This window comes from Rhamphochromis longiceps, unplaced genomic scaffold (assembly GCF_057381845.1).
Source record: "Rhamphochromis longiceps isolate RC_006_pf unplaced genomic scaffold, R_longiceps_female_GT1.1 unmapped_scaffold_4, whole genome shotgun sequence".
NCBI classification, from domain to species: domain Eukaryota; kingdom Metazoa; phylum Chordata; class Actinopteri; order Cichliformes; family Cichlidae; genus Rhamphochromis; species Rhamphochromis longiceps.
The window spans coordinates 869,846-885,551 of NW_028187224.1; the positions used below are offsets into that span (position 1 = coordinate 869,846).

At 40.8% G+C, this 15,706-nt stretch overlaps 1 protein-coding gene across 1 annotated transcript in view; it reads left to right on the plus strand.

Moving 5' to 3' along the window:
* Positions 1-15,706, plus strand: part of LOC146640606 (NLR family CARD domain-containing protein 3-like) — a 248,787-nt gene that overhangs the window by 209,326 nt on the left and 23,755 nt on the right. Inside the window, exons 2-3 of the mRNA XM_085399923.1 lie at positions 6,525-6,577; positions 7,184-7,236. Of these exons, the coding sequence (XP_085256049.1) occupies positions 6,546-6,577; positions 7,184-7,236 (85 nt within the window). The 5' untranslated portion in view covers positions 6,525-6,545. The remainder of the gene's footprint in view (positions 1-6,524; positions 6,578-7,183; positions 7,237-15,706) is intronic.

Consider the following 15,706-nt stretch of genomic DNA (forward strand, 5'->3'; position numbering starts at 1 on the left):
AGTCTGGTGAGGAACTTTGTCGCATGGAGTCACACAAACCACCTGCAACTCAACACCTCAAAGACTAAGGAACTGGTTGTGGACTTCGGGAGGTCCAGAGAAGGTCCACTGCCGGTTCAGATAGAGGGGGAGGAGGTGGAGGTGGTCAACAAGTACAAGTACCTCGGGCTGTGGGTGGACAATAAACTGGACTGGTCATGCAACACAGAGCACCTGTATAAAAAAGCCCAAAGCCGACTGTACTTCCTCAGGAGGCTGAGGTCTTTTAACATCTGCAGGAAGCTCCTGAGGATGTTTTACCAGTCGGTGGTTGCTGGAGTACTTTTCTATGCTGTGGTGTGCTGGGGGAGCAGCACAGCAAAGAAGGACTCATCCAGGCTGGAGAAACTGATCAGGAGGGCTAGCTCTGTGGTCGGCATGAAGCTGGACACTCTGGTGACAGTGGCAGAGAAAAGGACATTAAAGAAACTGATGGACATTATGAACAATGCTGGGCATCCTCTGCACACGGCCATAAACAACCAGAAGAGTCTGTTCAGTGACAGGTTGCTTCTCCCCAAGACAAGAACTAACAGACTTAAAAACTCCTTTGTCCCACACGCCATCAAACTGTTTAACTCCTCTCTGGAGGGGAGAGGGAGGGGAAACAGGAGGACAAAGGAGGGGGGAACAACTAAGCTGTAGTGCCTCTTCACCTCACTGTGCAATACCTTTTGTAAATAGTCAACGGTGCAATAGACTCAATACTTGAAATGTGCAATTCACTTGTATTTTTATTTTTATTCCTATTTATTCTATTTATCCCCTTCGTATATTTTATTTATATTGTCTCTGTATTTATATATATATATATATATGTGTGTGTGTGTGTGTGTGTGTGTGTGTGTGTGTGTGTGTGTATTATTTATATATATATATATATATATATATATATATATATATATATATATATAAAATATTCTGTAACTCTGTAACTTCTGTCGGTGCTGTGCTTTTTTGGAAATCGAATTTCCCAGAGGAACCCACCCGAGGGATTAATAAAGTTCTATCTTATCTTAATCATGTTTGTGTCTGCAGAGGTCAGAGGTCACAGTCTGCAGGGTCCAGCTGTCCGTCTGTGAGGAGCGACCGGTCCAAAGATGACGTTCCAGACTTCAGTGGTGAACCTGGAGCAACGAGGTCAGAGAGCTGTGATGACTCCTTTACATGTTTGTGTTTCCTGGATAAATATGACCTGAAACATCCTCAGATTGTTACAAAGATTCATTAAAAAGAAAAGAATGAAAGAGAAAAGATCCAAATGTTCGACTTGGTCATTTGCTGTTTGAGGACAGTGATGCTCATATCTGTGGGGAAAGTGTGACCTGAGTGGGTTCATGTTTGTCTTTAAAGAACAGAGCTGCTCTGATTCTCTTTGTGTCTGATCTGTTAAACAGTCTGAGAGGTCACACAGAGACCCAGCAGCTAAAGCCTGGATCATACTGGCTGCTGTTACTCCATCAGGACAACACTGAACCACAGTGGTGTGGATGTAGTGGATAAATCCCACCATACTGATGCTCAGACTTAACCACAGGGAACAAAACCAGATGTTACCTTCAGATTGTGACCTTTGGAGTGGACGATGCAGATTTCAATAGAGAATAAATGTTGTTGTTTTTCAGCTGTGAAGAAAGAATCTAATTTTCTGAACTTAAGAATTTATGATGCTGGAAACAACATGGAGACTATAACACAACATTTCCACTGTGTTCATAGAATGAATGTAAAACTGTCAGACATTCATTAAATATGCAAAATGTCTACAGAAGCATCAGAGGGTCAGACGTGAAGCACTCAGTGATTTTGATCAAATGACTCATCAGTTATTGATCTGTACTACACTGATCTACCACGTTAGTAAAGCTGGTGTTCTGGTGGTGGAGGGAGACTCGGATCATGTTCTGGTTTTGGAGCAGTGATCTGCTGATGGTTCAGTTTGATGAGCTTCTTCAAAATCATCCCTGACATCACCACTGAAAGGACGTCCATGAAAACAGACTGAAAATTACTGATATGTTCACAATCTGAGAGTTTAAAACTTGACAGACTTGATTCAGATGAAGTTATTTGAGCAGAAACTCCTGGATCTTTATCCTGTGTTGATCTAATCCTTCATGGTTCCTCCACAGAGTGGAGCAGCAGAGCTCAGAGGTTCCCAGTGGTCAGTCTGCCCAGCAGCATCAAACACAGCTGGACTCCATATTTATGGTCTGTACATGTACAACAACTACTGTTACATCTGTTCTGTTCACAGTCATCTCCATGCTGCTCTTTGTAGACCAGTGGATCGTCAGTGTGTCCAACATGGATCTGATGTTTTTAGAGCTGAAGAAGCTTCTCGGATGAAACGTCTTCCAGAAACTTAAAGACGTCTCTTTTCTCTCCAAGCTCCTTAGATCACATGACCTGGATGACTGAACCTACAGACACATTGACCTGGTTTCTAGGTAGAGCTGGGCGATAGAACGATAACGATATGTATCGCGATATAACTTTTTCTCCATAGAAAAATTAAACTATTGCGATAGACCTCGCCGCTCTTGTCCTCTTAAAAAAAAAAAAAAAAAAAAAGGTCAGCCAATCCAAACTAAGTAGCCGCACGTGTGTTTGTTTGGGAAGCAGCCAGCGGGTAATGGAGGAAATGAGTGTGCCGACTAGAAAAATCAACCGAGCGTGACCGAAGAGAAAACAGATGATGATTCCAACGCCGGAGAGATTGTCGAACGGAAGAGCCATAGAAGTTCCGTAGTGTGAAGGTATTTCGGCTATTTCAAGTCTGACAAAAAACAGAGTAGCGTGCACTGTAAATTGTGCCGAAAGCAAGTCTGGAAATACAATAAACTGGTGCATGCGTCACACTGTGCGCCACGTTATTGTTTCGGTGAAATGAATTTCTACAATACTGTTAATTCTACTCTCTGCAGTGTTTAAATGCTTACATATACACACAGTTACTGTCCCTCCACACATACGACTCGGTTCTGCTTCTATGCCCCAGCTTTGTTAACTTTTTCCCACCGAGGCTTCTAGACTTCTGATTGGCCAACATTTCTGCACGGTTAGGAATCTAGCTCCACCTGCTGCTTTGGCATGTTCATAGCAGCGTTTTCCTTCATTTCTGCCTTTATGTGTGGACGGGATTATTTTTAAAACGAAAACGGAAATTCTCCGTTTTCAAAAATACCCGTGTACGTGTGGACGTAGCCTCAGTCTCTGACTGGAAGCGCTAATTCGTCATTCGGCTTTTGTCAGACTAAAGTAACTGTTAAAACTGTTTGAAAAGCTCAGCTATACAACAAGGAGAGATTGAGAATTTCCTTTTAGTTCTCAGTTTATTTGATATTGACAAAAGTTAGTCAGTTTTGTCTGTTCTTCTGTAAAACAAACTAAGATTTATTTTTAGAATTAATATTTTGTTTCTAAGTGGAATTGACAGTTTAGTCTGTTTCGTTTGTTCTATTTTGAAACTTAAACGCTTTAGCAGCTGCCTTTTGTGTAGTTTGCAATATTTGCCTTTATTTATCTGAAAAAGTCTCATGTTCCTTAAGTACATCTACCCTGTTGAACTTATTATGGGAAATAAATATTTAAAAACAAGCTGCTGATTATTTCACATTTTACTTGTGAGCAACGGCACATTTAAATCTTACAAATATAGTTATTTGGCTTATATCGTGATAGATATCGTTATCGCCTGAAATGAAAAAAACATATCGTGATATGAAAAAATCTCATATCGCCCAGCTCTACTTTAAAGGTGATCGTTTAGGACTTCAGCAATAATACAGACAGCAATGTAGTTAGCAGTAAAACAGCTTTATTGGGAATTAACCTAAAAAACAAACAAACATCTGTCTCCTATTTTCTGTCACACAGGAAAGAAGCATCAATATCTGATGAGAAGACTTATTTATTTCTTTTTGGGGGGTTTTTCAACAGGAGAAGAATATCTAACAAGTTGATTTGTTCACATCTTAATTTTTAAGTGACATGTGCATTTTGAGTTTATACACTCTTTATATAAGGCAACAGTTTCCTTTTGCAGTATTTTTGTGTGGAGTGTTTTTCTATTTCTTAACAAAAAGGGAACAAAGGTGTTTAAGTTCACCTAGGATGATTTGTCTTAACTTTCACATGGTCTTACTGAGGTGATGTGAATTGAAACATGCATTTTTTTTTGGCGGTGAGGGAGGGATGTGCTGGAAAAGTTTGAAAAGGGACCTTGAAAGTGTTTAAGAAGTGCTTGAATTTGACCCTGAAAAAGGCATATGAACCCTGATCATTATCATTAGCCTGTGTAAGTCCTGAGTGTCCTCCAGTTCAGGGACGTGCAGAGGGGGGGGGCTAGAGGGGCTTGAGCACCCGCCCCTTTCCTGATGAGTGCCCAAAGTGCCCTTTTGTTGAGGCAACTTTTAAATTTTTTTTATTTATTTTTTTATGTGTGTGCGTGCGGAGTCCTGTCTGTGCCCCTCAACAATAATATTTAACTATTAATCACAGTTTTGCTAAATAAAAGGATCTGGCTTGCATCAGTCACATGATCACATTTAACCAATGATCGCCCTTGACGGCAGAACGCGCTGGTTACGAGCCGGGAACGAGCTCACAAAGAGCACGCGCATTTTTAGCGGTCCGGAGCTGTAGGAGAAACACAAGTTAACTCAGAGACACAGACTGATGCGACACAACCAGTAAGTAGGTGTACAGCGCACACTGTAGTGTGTAGCACCCAGGAGTATTAGCTTATTACGTACACGTTGGTAAGCTGTCTTGTTGCAACTGACGAACTGAAACAAACGAGCGTGCTGTGTGTGCAACAGCGCGACAAACATTACCTGTGCTTTTATTAACTGCACAGGTAGTGCTGGTCACAGCTGCTGGCTACCTGTGTAAGGCTGTCATGGGTCTGTAGCTCTGTCACCGTTTTAGGGAACATATTTAGTTTTAAAGTAAGTTTCCGGGCTTTTCCTGCCTTTCTGGAGGGATTATATTTCACTAAAAAACGATCTAATATGCATGTCCACATAATAATTATTATAATTATAATATATTAAAAACACACGCTGTATTTTAAAGAACATACATTAAGAAGCAGATTATATTAGATTTATATTTTAAATAAGACAAAAGTTGGATTTTACAGCAGTAAAATGATTGTATCTCTACAGTTTAAACATGTAATAAGCTTTGCCTCTGCACAGAGTGGATAGTGAAACACATGGAATCATCATAAATACATTATTTCATATTTATTACTTCCCCCTCCTCTTTGCTTTATTATTGTAGCTCTAGTAATGAATAATAATGTAAGGATTCTGGATCAGCACCATGATGCCCATAGTATATACAGTATTCTGAAGAAGGTCTAAAATGTCACTGTGTGTGCATGTGTGTGTTTTATTTAGATGGATTTAAAAAAATATTACTCATGATATAACATTGTGCAGACATGGCTGGTAAGGACATGAGGAGGAAACAGCAGGAGCTGTGTGAGGCTACTAAAGGCAGGGCTATAACATTTTTCTGTCATCATTTAGATTAAGTGCAGGAGTTGTTAGGTGTGGATAATTAGATTATAGTTTATTGCAATAGCAAGTTGTGCCTTGTTCTCACATAGACAGCAAGTGGAGAGTGATATATGAAATGATGGAAGGAAGGAAGAAGAGAAGCAAAGAGTGATTCACAGGCAGAGCCTAAATTATTTCTCACAGTTTTTGTGTCCTTATGGTTCCAAGCGCTGTCACCAATCTTTGCATTTAGTTATTATCTCATGACACTTGTTTAATCAGCTACCATCTCTCCTGTGGACTTTTTACTGTCTACAGTCTCAGACCAACACAGCCCTGCCCTTCCCATATTAGATTCTTGATGAATGTGTGTTGTTGTTATTCAGCCTGGTTCAATGTGCCCCTTTTTAACTTTGAGCACCCGCCCCTTTAAACCTCTCTGCACGTCCCTGCTCCAGTTCAGTGTCTTTGTCAGTCCCACATGTGTCGTTTCTGTTCAGCTGGTCTTACAGTCAGTCATCCATCTCAGGCTCTGTCATTCTGTCATAAACACCAGCCTTCACCACCTGTGAGTCCTGCGTTTGGGTCCTCTCTTCTCCACATCCACACTGCGATGCTGTGACATATACAGTACATAAAATCAAAATTCATGTTTTATGCAACTAAAGTGTTTCATTATGTAGGCTACAGAACATAATTCAGTTATAGACGATATATGAAACATGTATACTTACTGCATTTGAATCATTTAAACCATATGTGATATAAACACCTGCACATGTGTTTGAAAAAACAAACGCTTTGATTTTGACACCCCAAGAAAATCTTCCTAGATCTGCACGTGTTCAGAGTAAGAGCCGAATAAACAGCAGCAGAAGCTGATTGATGAACAGCTGAATGACATATCAGCTGTAGCTGCAGCATCTGCACAGAGTTTGATTGGCTAACGCTGATTTGTTTGTTTTTGTTAAACAGGACAGCAGAGAGAGAGAGGAGATGAAGAGTGCAGCAGAGACAGTGAAGAAGAGGTGAGCATCTGACAGAGCAGAGCCAGTTTAAAGGAGCCTCACAAGCTCACACATGACAGCTTCATCAACATGGAGCTCTGAGTGTTTATTAAAGGATCATTGGACGCTCTGACACAGCTGACTGCAGCCTTTAGCTGTGAGCACACAGTGTCTCACATTTACATTCACTTCCCTGTCAAACTCAGTAACTTTAAACAGCTGCTGTTATCAGGTGAAGATAGCAAAGCTTTCAGGGCTGAGCCCCAGTGTTTCAGGATAATGGCCCCAGAGACCACAGTCACATATGTGGGGAAGGATTTTAAGTTTAAAACTTCCTTTAAGCACTAACAGCAGAGACGCACAAAGTCGCAGACAGGGAACAAAGTATTTTAGGTTTGTATTGTCAGATTATTTAATCATTATACTGAACAAATATGTGAAAAAGTAAAAACCTCTATTATGATGAGGTTATCACTACATTCACATGTCATCGATGTGTTCTTTCACACAGATCAGTTTCAGTGTGTGTGGCCCGTACACTAAACCATGACACAAATTCATATGATGTGACACCCAGACTGTGTTCACTGTTTCTTTTGGTAAAATCATCTTCTCGTGTTTTTATAGCAAGATGATGGAAGAACCTAAAGAACAGCCAGCCAAAGCAGCTCCATCAGCAGGTAGGAGATCAGTGCTTTGTATGATGAGACGTATGGATGTATAGACTTCAGGCAGATTCTTTTTTGTAACTGTGACAAGTACATGAAATTCACGAGTTGTAACCTGTCCTAATCTTTGCCTTAATCTTTCTGTGGGACATTAATATAACATGAGAACTTCCAGTCTAAGGAGTTTGGCAGAGAAACAACTGGACTTTTTTGTACTTTGAACCCACATATGAGGTTAAAACGATGCCACCTTAAAATGAAACTGAAGAAATATTGAAACTGAAACAAATGTATTGAAAGTGAAATGATAGTGAAAAAACATAAATATAGAAATTTAAAGAAAAAACTCACTGTTCATGTGGTTTTCACACTTACATCGTTTTTTTCCACGTACAGTTATTTTTTCAGCTTCAATTAGTTGGCACTGCTTCGGCATCTGAGGGTGCGCTTGAGGGGCGGGGCTTCAGAGCCACATATATGAGCCACATATGTTTGCACACATTATATTGCTGACCAGTGACTGTAGAAATCATGGACGACCTAATATCTGCAGCAGCCGCAGTCATGAAGAAACTTGCGTATCTCTGAACGGCACATAGAGCGGGGACGCTGAGAGGAGGTCCAGCGTTTACCGACTGTTTCAAACTGACAGACTCAGGTGTTCTTCAGTGTCTGCCTGACAGAAGGACCTGAGAGCCGCCACAATATTTTTGGTAAGTGAAAGGTGTTTGTAAGCTAATCTGTAGCTAACATCCTTAGCTAGCTAGCTAAGATGGGCACTCGGCTATCGGCAAAACTTGTTTTGTAAAGTTTGTTTAGCTAACCCGTGCAGGTGAACGAAATGAACAGAAACGCACCGGGCTGCTCCGTCAGTAACTAACCACAGTTACTGTACTTTTATTATGAGTATTACACTGTAAGGCAACAGGCTGCACTCTGCTGCAGCTCCTGTGCAGAGCTGATTATTCAATATGTGCAAACAGCAGCATGTTTTCACTCTTTTGCCACATCTGTAAGGATATTAACACATATTTTAAAAAAGGCTTGCACTTCAGTAACCCCTCATTAATCATTAATTACAGATTAAATAGCAAAGCCTAATATTTATGTACTCAAACCAAATACTTCTGCTTGGCAGCTTAAGTTAAAATGTGTGTTTCATTTTTCCTCGGATTACATTTTTAGCACTGACTCTGTGTATTGTTTTTACTAAGTTTGTTTCAAATATTCAGGTTAAATAAAACAGTCTGAATCATTCTTATTGAGGTAAGTTCACAAAGTTACATGTGCAGTACAGCTTACATCCTTTGAGAGGGAAAAAAGCATTAATATTTGTTATGATACCTCTGTATGTTGGTGACCACGGTGCAGCAGCAGACTGAACCAGGACTGAAACCTGCTCCGTCTGCTCATGTATGCAGATTCACATTCACAAAGCACCAACAACTCAAAGGTTAACATTATATTGGAAAATCTGTTGGTATATACGGCTTTATACAGCTTCTTCAAGCTGCTGCCGTCAGGGAGGAGACTGCGGAGTCTCCAGGCCAGAACCAGCAGACTGAAGGACAGCTTCATCCATCAGGCTGTCAGGAAGCTAAACTCCCTCCCGATTCTGCCCCCCTCTCCCCTCTTCTCCACCACGGTCTCACTGAACTCTGTCACACACACACACACACACACTCACTCTCTGACGCACTCACTGGCCTGCTCCAGTCACTTTGTGGAGCATTGGACTGCCATTACCTCATAAGACTTTGCTGTTACACTATCTCTTACCGTACACTACTAAATCTCCATTTGCACTATTTGCCTATTTTGCACCACTATGCCTTCTTACTTGAATATTGTATATTGTATATTGCATAGCTTTTTTTTGTTATACGTAAAATTGTATTGTATTTATTTAAATTTTTACTTTTTAATTATTTTATTTGCATTTTTCTAATCACTAGGGTTTGAGAGTAACGCAATTTCTATTCTGTGTATGTCCTGTACATGTGGCAGAATTGACAAATAAAGTTGACTTGACTTGACTTGACTTGGCTTTAAGAAATAAACAGCTCGTATGTGAGCAGAGCTGAAGAACTAAAGAAATGTAAGAGAAGAACTTCAGATCCTGGGTGTGTGAGGACAGAAGGATCAGCTCTATTTCAGATTTGAGATAAACTTTATATTTCAGTTTGTGATGGTTCTGTTCTCTTTGTGATTACAGGAGCTGCCCTCAGATTCAGACCTCAGCACCACCCAGTGACAGCAGACAGATCATCCAACATGTTCACATGTTAACTGCAGAATGAACTGATGCAAACAGTACAAAGGTTAAAGCACCACATGTGCTGTAGTGAAAGCTGCAGCTGTTTTATTGATAAAAACAAAGTCAAAAGGATTAATCACCCCTGTATCATATGAATGTTGGGTTTTTCTCTGTATCTGTTATTGTACGATCTACTGTACAATATAAAGCACCTTCAGGTGACTGTTGTTGTGATTTGGCGCTATATGAATAAAATTGAATTAAATTGAAATGTAACTGTGTCACTATATATCAGCATTAACAGGACCTCAGCTTGGTGTTTCACAAAGCTGCTGATCTCAGACCTGCACAGCTTCCGTTTTAAACACTGAATGTACTCAGCTGCATGAAGAGCACGTTTGAGTTTCTCTGACACAATTAAATAAAAACTGATGAAGGTCAAAGGTCGTCACTTGTATGTCGAACTACAGACTTGTCATCTGGAATTCTTTCACAGTTTTTTATTTTTGCCAATAGTGTGTTATTTACCATTAAGTGATTCAGAGTCATTGATACCAGAGTAACCAGAGAGGATAATATATTTTTAAATATATAACTATCCACAGGACTGAATATAATATCTCTAAGTAAAAGTCCAGAGACTCTGAGGATTATCCAAGTATTTATAACATTACACAAAGCAAAGTTCTCCATCACACAACGCTCAAAAAGAGATTTCTAAGCCGAGTATGCATCATTCTCGGACTCCTCTCATACTGCCAATAAACTCTTCCAGCTCCTCCTCCCCTCCAGGAGGCGCTACAGGAGCCTTCAGACTAAAACCAGCAGGTTTAGGAACAGCTTCTTCCCCACAGCTGTCACCCTACTAAACTCAGTCCCTGCTGAGCCTTTCCATCCACTCACCTAACCCTTCTACACTCCTCCTCCCAGTGACCATGATCCTTTCATTATCAACATTCACCACGTTGGTTACTGCTGTAGTTTTAGGACACTGACATGGTGTAGTCTCTGTTATAGTGCCTACACTGTTATAGTCTGTTCAGAGAGCTACGCTTCCACTACTGTAGATATTTTCATAGCACTCTGTAGATCTGTTTACCTCACAGTGCTTCATCTTTATATATGTATATTTGTTCATAGTATACCTGTATACTTGCCCGTCTGCAGAGGTGGGTAGTAACGAGTTACATTTACTCCGTTATATTTACTTGAGTAAGTTTTTGGAAAAAAAATGTACTTTTAAAGTACCCTTTTTGCACGATACTTTTTACTTTTACTTGAGTACATTTGTGAAGAAGAAACGGTACTTTTACTCTGCTACATTTCCAAAATTTGACTCGTTACTTTTTAAAAAATAATTAGTTTAACACATTAGATAACATGCCGCCAGTGGAGTTTCCGGTAACTTTTTTACCAATCAGATGTGGCCATGCAGTCACATGACCAGCTTGAAACTGTGGCGGGCAGAGCGGCCCAAGCGTTTCAAAGTAGCGGACACACGGAAAGAAGACACACATGAAAACATGGCAAAGCCAGTTGTCTACGCTAGAGCTGAAGAGGATGAACAGCATTTTCCTCACATACAAAGAATGTTTCGCTTAAAGGCAAGGCAAGGCAAGGCAAATTTATTTGTATAGCACAATTCAACAACAAGGTGATTCAAAGTGCTTTACAGAGACATTAGAAACAAAAACAAATAAAAAGCATGATTTAAAATTGATTAAAACAAGCAAACAAACAAACAAACAAACAAAACAGTATATAAAATCAAAACAGATAAAATCAGAACAGTAGATAAAATCAGTAGTTAAATGTAAGTTTTGAAATTTAAGCTTAAAAGTGTGGATTTGGTGCTTTATTCAAATACAGCTGAGAACAGGTGAGTCTTCAACCTGGATTTAAATAAACTGAGTGTTTCAGCTGATCTGAGGCTTTCTGGGAGTTTGTTCCAGATATAAGGAGCATAAAAGCTGAATGCAGCTTCTCCGTGTCTGGTTCTGACTCTGGGAACTGATAAAAGACCGGATCCAGATGACCTGAGGGATCTGGAAGGTTCATACTGGGTCAGGAGGTCACTGATGTATTTTGGTCCTAAACCATTCAGAGCTTTATAGGCCAGCATCAGAACTTTAAAGTCTATCCTCTGACGGACAGGCAGCCAGTGTAAGGACCTCAGAGCTGGACTGATGTGGTCCACTTTTTTGGTCTTAGTGAGGACTCGAGCAGCAGAGTTCTGAATGAGCTGTAGTTGTCTGACTGATTTTTTTTAGGTAGACCTGTAAAGATGCTGTTACAGTAATCAAGCCTACTAAAGATGAATGCATGGACTAGTTTTTCCAGGTCCTGTTGAGACATCAGATCTTTTATCCTTGATATATTCTTGAGGTGATAGTAAGCTGACTTTGTTATTGTCTTAATGTGTTTTTCTAAGTTTAGGTCTGCATCCATCACTACACCCACATTTCTCGCCTGGTTTGTGGTTTTTAGATGTATAGATTGAAGTTCTCTGGTGACCTGTAATCGTTTTTCTTTGGCGCCAAAGACTATTACCTCAGTTTTGTTTTTGTTTAGCTGGAGAAAATTGTACGGGGCCTTGGTCTCCTGGTGACATTGTGATATATATTTGTGTGTCATCTGCATAGCTACGACAGTTTATTTTGTTGTTCTTTATAATCTGTGCCAGTGGGAGCATGTAAATGTTAAACAGAAAGGGTCCCAAGATGGAACCTTGGGGAACTCCACATGTGATACTTGTCTGCTCAGATGTGAAGTTACCTATTGATACAAAGTATTTCCTGTTTTCTACGTATGTTTTGAACCAGTTTAGTACAGTTCCTGAAAGACCTGCCCAGTTCTCCAGTTGTTTGAGTAATATGTTGTGGTCAACTGTATCAAATGCGGCACTGAGATCCAGTAAAACTAAGACTGACATTTTTCCACTGTCTGTATTCAGACATATGTCATTAAACACTTTGGTCAGAGCGGTTTCAGTGCTGTGGTTCTGTCTAAAACCTGACTGGAAGGCATCGTAGTAGTTATTCTGTTTTAAGAAGTAACTGAGCTGTTGAGAAACTGCTTTTTCAATGATCTTACTTAAAAATGAGAGATTTGAGATCGGCCTGTAGTTGTTCATTTGTGTCTTGTCAAGATTGTCCTTTTTCAGTATAGGTTTGATTACAGCAGTTTTTAGTGATTCTGGAAACACACCTGATAATAAAGAAAAGTTGACGATCTGTAACAGGTCTGACTCTAAAGTCTTTGAGACCTTTTTGAAAAAACTTGTTGGCAGGACATCTAAACAGCAGGAGGAGGAGTTCAGTTGACCTAAGATGTCCTCCAGGTCTTTGCTGTTAATAGGTTGAAACTGTTTCATGGTGTTTAAACAGTTTTTTGGTGGACACAGTACATATCCTGGATCTGCTGTTGATGTACCAATTGCTTGTCTAATTTTTTGGATTTTTTCTGTGAAGAATTTGGCAAAGTCATTGCAGGCCATGGTCGAATGAAGTTCAGCTGCCACTGACACAGGAGGGTTTGTTAGCCTGTCAACTGTAGAAAATAAGACCCGAGCATTATGGCTGTTTTTAGTGATGATGTCAGAGAAGTAGGACCTCCTTGCACTCCTCAGTTGTAAATTAAAATTGTGAAGTTTCTCTTTATAGATGTCATAGTGAACCTGCTCAGCTTTCCTACACTCTCTTTTTTCTTTTTTCACCAGTGTGGAGTTTCTCCATGGAGACTTTTTCCTTCCAGAGATAACCTTCACCTTAATGGGAGCAATAGTGTCCATTACATTTAACATGTTAGCATTGAAGCTATTGACGAGCTCATTGACTGACCCTCTGGACAGGTCAGGTGTTAATGGGAAGACCTGGTTAAAAATTGCACTACTGTGTTCAGTTATACACCGTTTTGTGATCACTGTTGTTGATATATTTGTGTGGGCTGAGATTTTACTTTCAAAGAAAACACAGTAATGATCAGACAGGCCCACATCAGACACAGTAACCTTTGAAATGCTCAGGCCTTTGGAGATCAGTAGGTCAAGAGTGTGTCCTCTATTATGTGTGGCCTCTGTTACATGCTGAGTCAGCCCAAAGTTGCCCAGAGTGTTACTCAGGTCTTTAGTCCCTTTGTCCTGAGGGTTGTCCACATGGATGTTAAAATCCCCAGCAATAATTACACAGTCAAAATCAACACAGATCACAGACAGCAGTTCACTGAGGTCATTAAAAAAGTCTGTGCAGTATTTGGGAGGCCTGTAAACATTAAGAAACACAACTTTGGATGGGGCCTTCAGCTGTAAAGCCACATATTCAAAAGACTGAAAACTTCCAGGAGATAGCTGCTTACATTGAAATGATTCATTAAATAAGACAGCAACCCCTCCTCCTCTCCTGCTCGCCCTGGCCTCACTGATAAAACTGTAGTTAGGAGGGGTCGTCTCGATGAGAACAGCTCCACTGTTACTTTGGTCCAACCAAGTTTCAGTTAAAAACATAAAATCAAGGCTGTGCTCAGTGATTAAATCATTAATTAAAAATGTTTTCCCAGCTAAAGATCTAACGTTTAATAAAGCCAACTTAAGTGTTTTAGAGGTATTACTTGTCCCCTCGTGTTTGGGAGCAGTCTGTGGCACACGAGGTATGTTTACTATGTTTAAAGATCTTTTAGAGTGCACCTCTCTGTGTTTTGACCAGGCCACATGTCTCCTTCTGTCACCTAAAAGTACAGAGATTTTAAAACCTTCTAGTAAACAGGGTCCCAGCTTCTCCTGGGAAAAGTCACCACTGCCATAATCCTCGCAGCCCGGACCCTAAACACATCAGACTGTGGAGACAGAGCATGAAGGTGGTACGGAGGAACTAAGGGGGGCGAGGCTGGGCAATGTGACTTCGATTGCTCTGATGAGGGCGGGGCTCGATGGCGAACCTTTGGCCGCTCTGGTGGGGGGTTTATGGGGGACAAAAAGGGATTGGGACGGGGGGTAGATCTGAGCCCAGCATTGACCCGCTCCATCATCTCCTCAGTGAATTTCAGGTGTGGGGAGGAGGGAGAAAGGGAGGGGGAGGAGGGTGATGGCCTGTCAGGGGTTTGGGGGACTGGGGAAGATCGTGGTCCCTGGTCCTGGTCGTTGGTGTTGTTGAGAGAGTTGGAGGCAAATAGGGACCCCTCTTCTTGCCTCAGATGTCTCTCCTTTCTGAGGCTCTTCCCGGGTGGGGGCAGATGGAGCTCCTCCTCAAGGTTTCTGCTGGGCTTTGTCTGTTCTTGGAGTACTGTTTGTTCCTCTTTATGAGATAACTCCTCGTTTATCTCAGCCTTGGCACCAAGCACATATGGATGACGTATGGAATAAAACAAGTTGGAGGTGAACAGTTTCACCCCTGACTTGTTAAAATTAAATCCATTTGCTTTGAACAGATGCCTGTGTTCCCAAAAAATATTAAAGTTGTTGATAAAATGCACCGAGTGGTCAGTACATGCTGATATAAGCCATTTATTCAGTGTAAACAACCTGCTGAATCTCTCGTCTCCTCCTCTGACCGGCGGTACAGGTCCACTGATGAATACAGCTGCATTCAGAGAGTTTACAGTATTTAGTAATCCAGTAAAGTCCCGTTTCAGAACCTCCGACTGTTGTTTGGACACATCGTTTGACCCTGTATGCAGAACAATGTTTGTCACAGTTGGATATTCATCTGCAATTTGAAGAATTCTCTCCTTCAGGTTGTTGACCATATCGTTAGGAAAGCAGAGGACTTTAGTGTTCTTACCGCACATCCTTTGTACATCCTTTACGGCAGAGTCACCCACAATCAGAGTTTCAGGCCTAGCCTTTAGCTTTCCCTGTGGTCTTTTACTTTTCAACAGATTTTCAGACCTTACTTTGCTGCTTTTAGATGGATGGTTGTCCGATATAGATCCAGGGTCCTTTGATAGTGGAGCAAATCTGTTGTGCAGTTTCACATTCAGTTGTTTTGGAGGTTTGTTGTTAACCTTCCTATTCACTGTTGTCCAGTCCTGTTTCCTCTCGTATACAGGGGTAGAAGAGCTTCTCTGTCTCGTAGGAAGTGAAGGCCAGTCGGTTTCAGAGATTTCAGCTCGCTGTGCTCTGCCCGTGATACGTCCTCCGCCTTCCAGGAGACATGATTTATGTCTTGGTTTTGCACCAAGACAGTCCAAGGGGGGATTATCACTTGAGGATTTATAATAATGCACAGAGTC